This window comes from Eutrigla gurnardus, assembly GCF_963514095.1.
Source record: "Eutrigla gurnardus genome assembly, chromosome: 17".
NCBI lineage: Eukaryota > Metazoa > Chordata > Actinopteri > Perciformes > Triglidae > Eutrigla > Eutrigla gurnardus.
The window spans coordinates 7,485,921-7,493,311 of record NC_139928.1 but is presented as its reverse complement, the minus strand read 5'-3'; the positions used below and the strand labels follow the sequence as shown (position 1 = coordinate 7,493,311).

Here is a 7,391-nt window from a genome sequence, read left to right as displayed (position 1 = left end):
GTCCCCGGGTTCCTCCTGGTGTAGTGGTCCCCGGGTTCCTCCTGGTGTAGTGGTCCCTGGGTTCCTCTGGTGTAGTGGTCCCCGGGTTCCTCCTGGTGTAGTGGTCCCCGGGTTCCTCCTGGTGTAGTGGTCCCTGGGTTCCTCTGGTGTAGTGGTCCCCGGGTTCCTCCTGGTGTAGTGGTCCCTGGGGTCCTCCTGGTGCAGTGGTCCCCGGGTTCCTCCTGGTGTAGTGGTCCCTGGGTTCCTCCTGGTGTAGTGGTCCCTGGGTTCCTCCTGGTGTAGTGGTCCCTGGGGTCCTCCTGGTGTAGTGGTCCCTGGGTTCCTCCTGGTGTAGTGGTCCCTGGGGTCCTCTGGTGCAGGACAATGCCCAGCCTCGTGTGAGTGTGTAGGCAGTGTATCATAGATGCACACACAAGTATTTTAAAATAAATATATTTTATTACTTTGCCAGGACAGTTCATGGTAAAGTTTAACAGTATATGAACATAAAAAGCATATGTTAATGTACAAACAAAGACAATATTTAAAATGGAGAGCTGAAACAGATCCAAGCTCAAACCTCGGAGCATCTCCTGAGGTCGACTTCCCCGACAGGAAGGCAGCATGGGCCGATGGGAAGAGTCCACAACGAGCCCTGCGCCTTCCACCCAGCATGTCTCATAGTAACGCGACTATACAACACTGCATATGATTGGTGGTGAGGTTCTCTGATGGGGATAAAGGCGACTGTGGACAGTTTGTGATACCAAGAAGAAGAACAACAACAACAGAGCTTTATGATTGATATTGAGGTTCACAGTCGTGTGTTCTGGCTCCGAGGTCAGGTGTTTCATCTAGGGTTAGACCGATACATGAGTTTTTACTCCACGAATGCCATATTTTAACAAATAACCTAATGCTGCGTTCAGATTACATGTGGCGAAAATTCAACTCGGCATCTGACTTGCAATTTGAATCATATTTCTGATACTTGCCAAAAATAATTACTTAGGTCTCTGAATAAATTCTGATTTTAATCTTAGTTTGGTCAATCCAGCTAATTAAAGGTTCTAACGAGCCACTAAAACTATGTAACATGATAGCTAATGAGTTTTTACAGTGTGACTGCGTGAACCCTGAAATTTGTAGAATTCACTTAAAACCATTAAACGGGACAGATTATGATGCAACTTTGGTTTTTGGGTAAATGTATCGTTAAAGTTCATATTAAAATACTGATTAGTGCGACTTGAGATATTCCCAGTGGAGGACGGGTGTCGTTGAAAGGAATTCTGGGAAGGTAGATTGAAGATATGTATCTGAAGATAAATGTTATGCTTTGATTAATTATTGGCACAAATCGAAATCAAACTGCATCCGATTATCAACAAAAAGAAGTGTACCAGTATCGGTCGAACCCTGGTTGATTAGTTGACCTGGTGAACCAAACAGCCGTCCATTGATTGGGTTTGATTGATTGACGACAGCCGATTGGCTCCCTGGCCCGGGAGCGGCTCTGTTGTGTGACACTGAACAGGAATGGGACATATTGACGATATCAGGTGCTGAGGTGACTTGGTCGTCCTTCTCTCACATTCGTGGGCTCCTTTCTTCATTGTCCTAAATTATACATGTGTGTGTGTTGTGTGGAGTCCGACTGAGATGCTCACATCAGCCCACCAAGTTCCTCCTCCTCCTCCTCTTCCTCCTCCTGTTTGTCTTTTTTTTTTTAAAAACACTTCGATGTAAGTTGATGTTCCCAAGGACAAATAACGGAGCGTCTTTTCCACAGAGCTGCCAATTGGAATGCAAAGCACACACCATTTATATAACATCTCTGCAGTGAGCTAGATAGTAGAGTATTACAGTTACGTCGGTACAACATTCAACAGAAACGAACGAGAGTAATTCAGCATTGCGGAGTTGTTTCCTAAAGGAACAGATAACCGTCCCGCTGCGGTCAGGTGCCTGACGGCCGTCCTGACTCCTCAGGGGTGGATGTGGACATTCTTCGGCTGTGAAGGTTTTCCAGCTTTAAAACAAAAAAACAAATCAAAAAACACCAAGAGTCCCCCCTCCCCCCTTTCATCTCTCACCAGGAGAGCAAGACAGAGAGAGAACCCAGGGAGAGCATTTCCTATGTTACATTGAGATAGAAGTATTCCTTAACACTGCATATCATTCTTCTGACAGACTCCATGACATTATTCACATTCAAACACGTTAAAACCGAAAAAAAAAAAAAAAAACGAAAGCAACTGAAACAGCTCTGGTTTCCCTTGTGATATGTATTTCTTAGCAGGTATGGAACGCGGATGGGTTTTTATTTATTATGTGCTGCTGAGACCCAGAAGCCCTCGCTGCCCTGAACAGCTGGATCACTTCAGCTTCGGCATGTTTATCATGAGGTGTTTGAGATCCACGGGGAGGTAGGCCTATAGCCGGGTCTTTGAATCAGGTTTTGAGTTTGAATCTATATTCAACACACTCGGGGTGAGTGATTTTGTATTGCCCATCTGAAGACTGACCAAAAGCTCTAGAATAAGCCAATAAATTGACCTTGAGTTTGACAATTTAATCATTTCCAATCACAAGACTCCTCAATGTCATCACACCATATCATCGATACAATCCGTGGAGTTGATCTCATCTTATCTGTAGTTTGAACTCGGATTCACTTCGGCTTGGTTTCGTACCTCGACACAAAGTTGATGCAAATTCATTTTTGATCAAAGTCGAAACTTGATATGCAGCTTGAAAGGACAAAACTTCATTTTCATATTCAAGATGAACCAAATTCTCTACCTGCTGGCACAAATGTCTGCTTAGAAACCATCGCTATGTGAGAACACTGCCGAAGGTGTCGTATTCATATTTCTTTTCACGGATAACTTTTGTGCTTAATTTCTTTCAAGCTGAAGTTTGGCCTCATCTGGTTGCAGAGGGTCTGCAGGTTCAGGACTACGGCGACATTTCAAAGGTTCAACATGTTTAAGTGCTACAGTTGGTTTGTTGTGTATGTGAACATCCATCCATCCGAGTGAATGGAGCCGGTGGGGCAGTGAGGGATTCTGGGTCCTTATAGAATATAATGGACGTTATGTCTCAGTGTCCAGTATCAGGTGTGACCTCAGCAGCTTTCTGGGATCTTCATCTAATTTCAGCGGGACCACCTCATCCGATGCAAGACTCGCAGCCCTGCCTCCCCGCCAATGAGATGAAGAGCTCAGTTGTCCAATGAGAAGCGGCTGCATTTGTCAAGGTGGGGTGGGGTCGAGAGGTCGGGGGTTCGAGAGGTCAACGGGAATCTCCTTTCGCATCGTTAAATGTAGTTTACACCGTCAAGTCTGAAGAGCAAGGGGAACGTTTCAGACAGGGTCTGTGTACCTCCCCACCGTGTGCTTTCTGCGTCAGTGTACAATCGTCCCGACCCACCTGGCCCGGTCATCAGCGCGTTTTAAGGATTGCACCCCCCCTGTGTTTCGCCCGTTCTAACAAGACACTTCTGAAAAGGGAGAGAAAAAGCAGGTTGAGGGGCTCTGCTCATAAGGCCGTAGCAGAGCCCATGTGCGCTCGTAGAGCTCGGTTGGTAGCTACATGCTGTTAGCGGTAGATACACACTCATTAGGTCGACCGTTAACAGAAGAGCTAAGCTGCGACGGGCTGCGATCAGACTGAACGCTCAAATACACAAAAAGCAGCAATTCAAAGGCCATGTGATGCGCTACTGAAAAACTATTATGATTTGGGTCTTTTTTGTTGTAGTTTTGGCCGTGACGAAAACTAAATGCTGAGAGCAACTCCACAAATGTTCTAAGACGGGTTGGAAATAAACCAACAGTTTTGCCAGATTAGCTACCACTTTATTCTGCAGCAATAAAAAGTTACAGGGTCCAAGCTGAACCAGGAAGTAAGACTATTCAGGTCAGAGTTCAATGTTTGTTTTCTTTCCAAAATAAGTTAGACTGTTTACAAGTGATTGTTGCACTGCTCCTGTTTGTTTTTGTCTTGGCAAGAGCCGGAGTTAGAGTCTGGCTGCTGTCGAAACATTAGTCCTCTAACAAAGTTTGCTGCTTTTAGGGGAGATGGTATTGGTCAATGACCTACGCAGAGGAGCAAAGGGCTGAACTAAGTTAAGGGGAGACACTGCAGGCAAAAACACTGTTTTCCATGCACTAGAGCCTTTGGGCTATTTTGCTCCTATATCATGTCTTCTTGTGGAAGAAAACATCCAAAATACACATTTAAGTGTTTGTTTTACATTTTGTATATTTCCCTCATAATCATATTTCATCAAACATTTGCGTTAGATAATGCCTAATTTACATATTCAAACCTTTTAATTAAAAGAAATGGTCTGAACGTAGATTGGAGACATTTTGTGCTGATATCTATCAGTTAATTGTTTTTTTTTTACCAGTGTTTTACCATTCCTATCTTAATTCTGATAACTTTTACAGATGAATGTGTTCATATATTATTCAGAGCCTGATTTGTAGAACATTTTATCCCATAAAACATGGTGAAAATAGTTTTTTTTTGGCTGATGAAAGTATTTTCTGATTACTGTTAAAAAGAGTTGTATTAAAATGTATTAAAATGTAAAAACCTTTGCTGACATATTTAATGTAATTGTTCATGTGACAGTTTTCCCGTTCACAATCTGAGCATGTTCCCTTTCTGCTTTTACCTCCAGGGGTTTTAGATAATGTGGCTTAATTTGTTGGCTTGTTTACAACCTGCCAGACCCCAGACCTGAACCATATCAGCATAACTGCAAAAAAAGAATAAATAAATAAAAAATGCTGTCCCAAAACTACAACAAATAAGACCAAACTGGCTGCTCGCCAACAGGAGCAAACAGAACATGATGTCTGCTTCAAGGATATATTTTCATCTCTGTTTAAACGTCGTTGCACAAACATTTGTATTCTCTAATAAATGAGTTTCCCTGGCAACGAGACCTTTTTTCTGTATTTTTTCCGCTGAGCAACAAAATCACGTTGGTGGGAATTAGATTAACAAATAGCAAGAAGACGTGACGTGAAGCCAGACGTCTTCAGTGGACACTTGAGGTCTGAGACCAGCGAGCGTGATCATGCTGGGAATCAGACTTTTTATTTATTGAAGGGGAAACTAATCGTTGCTTGTTAAACCTTCTCAACTAACCAGAGGATGATCATAAAGTGCTGCACGTTTCAAGTTGAATGGTGGTCCAGTTGAGGTTTAGAGTAACAGGGAAACGGATAGAAAAAGCATCCGATGTGATCACGGCCTGCTGCGGGAAAGAATCTCTGGCATCTATCAGCAACCTAATTTACCCAATTTGCTTTGACAGTGAGGTAAACTGATTTACTGAGGAGATACAGACACCAGATGAGTCAATCTAATAGACTGGCTCGTTCTAAATCTAATCTCGTCTGTCGGGCCTCTGAGATTCAGGTCACGACGGACGCGGTCGGTCTGATGAGTGCGTATCGAAGGCTTCTGCTGTCATGCTCCTCTCCTTTTGAGGAAACAGTTGAACAGACTCGGCTGTCGATGCGGAGAGAAGCTTTGCATTCTGCCCGTGCGGATGTACACACTCGTTCACGTCGAGACATGAACCGGTAAATGTTATAAAAGACGAAAAAACGGTTTTAAATATAGGAACAAATATAAAATATTAGACTTCCATAATGTCTATATGCAATAACATTCTAGATAACTTTTATGAAGGACTTACAATCAGTCCCGCTTTAAACCTCGATGTATCGCCTCAAAGATAATATTTAAGACAATGAAAAAAGCACCACAAAATTCATCATAGAAACAGAGATCTAACCATACAATGGTATGTACAATGTACGTATGCCAACAATACGAGAGATGAAGAGATGAGGACAGAGAGAGAGAGAGAGAGAGAGAGAGTGAGAGAGAGAGAGAGAGAGAGAGGGGAGTAAAACCACTTATCAAACTCCCGTCATGCAGATAAGAATTTACACAGGAGACCTGAGGAGTATCATCTCTGGCGCTATGCGAGGGCCACGCCCTTCCTGTCCCAGTCCCTGTCCCAGAGACACCACGCCAAATAAGAGCTCAATTCAGAATTATACACAAAGCACTGATCGTTTGAGGCCTCCGTGTTGACGTTTTCTTTTTAAGGAGGGAACGGGGGGAAGAAAAAATAGGACGAGGATAGAAAGATAACATAATACCAAGCAAAGGAGTTCGGGGTCAAGGGGCAGCGGGGGGGTCGAGGCCTTGCCTGGCTTTTCCTTTTTTGTGCAAAGGAATGTCAAAGAGAGCCGACTAGGGCTCGTCGCTGGGCGGTGTGGCCGTGGCCCTCTCGGTGTCCAACGGCTCCGGCGACTCAGCGGCAGCGGCGTCCTCGTTGGGGCTGCCCTTACTGCTGGGGCTGGCCTTACTGCTGGGGCTGGCCCCCGCCTCCGCCGAAGTGCTGCTGCTGCTGCTACTGCTAGAGCTGCTGCTGCTAGAGCTGCTGCTACTAGAGCTGCTGCTGCTAGAGCTGCTGCTGCTAGAGCTGCTTTTGCTGCTGCTCTGACCGTCTTGGCCCTCCGAGTTCTCCAGCATCTCCTGGATAAGCGGCGGCATGGATCCTGGGATCTCCATCTTCAGAGAGATGACCCGCTCTGCTCCTGATGAGGGGAAAATGTATGGATTTAAAAGAAAATTTAGAGCGGTGACATCGTAAATACTACTACTACTCAAGGTCACTCACTCACTAGCCTGTTTTCTGGACATCCCATGGTCTTCATCATGATGGATGACCAAAACGTTACATGTGAAAGCATTACGATTTCCCCCCTATGCAACTCGCACAACCAAAGTCCCATTCTTGTGTAAAATATTAATCATTAAAAAAAAAAAAACATTGAACTGCAGGGACATCACATCAACTGTATGTCAGTAATTAAATTTATGTGTAAGCAATGTTAATCTGCAGACACCAGATAAGGACAAAATATAAAACAAAAGTAAAGTAAAACCCAAAAGAAATGATGCTAAAACCCCAAAGGATTAGAAGACAATAAAACCGGTACAAACAGTAAGAGCATTAGTTAAACCGATGCAACATTACAAAAAGGCACGTTTAAAAGAGGGGATTTAAAGAAAGATACAAAGGGGATCAAGTATAGCTCCCTTGGGCATGCCATTCCAAAGTCAAGGTTCCCAGGTCTGCGGAGGGGCAGGAGGGGCTTTGAGGATCTGGGAGTACACTTTGATTCAGTTCCGAATGTGCTTTAGAAGTTAGCAACAGAAAGTTAAAAGCAAAAGGCTTTTACTGGCTGCCAGTAATGCAACGTTTTTTAGCCACTTGAAGAGGACGAAGACCTCCACGAGCAACTGAAAACTTCTTCACTACATCGGACACGAAAAGACTGCATAAAGTTGTCGACTCCGACTTGCCA

The 7,391-nt window shown here is 44.1% G+C and overlaps 1 protein-coding gene across 2 annotated transcripts in view; it reads right to left on the bottom strand.

Annotated features, from left to right (window-relative positions):
* Positions 1-418: 418 nt before the first annotated feature.
* Positions 419-7,391, bottom strand: part of LOC311027974 (retinoic acid receptor beta-like) — a 110,659-nt gene continuing 103,686 nt past the window's right edge. For both annotated transcript variants that reach the window (XM_084032206.1, XM_084032207.1), the window contains exon 8: positions 419-6,617. In XM_084032206.1, coding sequence (XP_083888332.1) covers positions 6,271-6,617 — 347 coding nt within the window. In that variant the 3' untranslated portion in view covers positions 419-6,270. The remainder of the gene's footprint in view (positions 6,618-7,391) is intronic.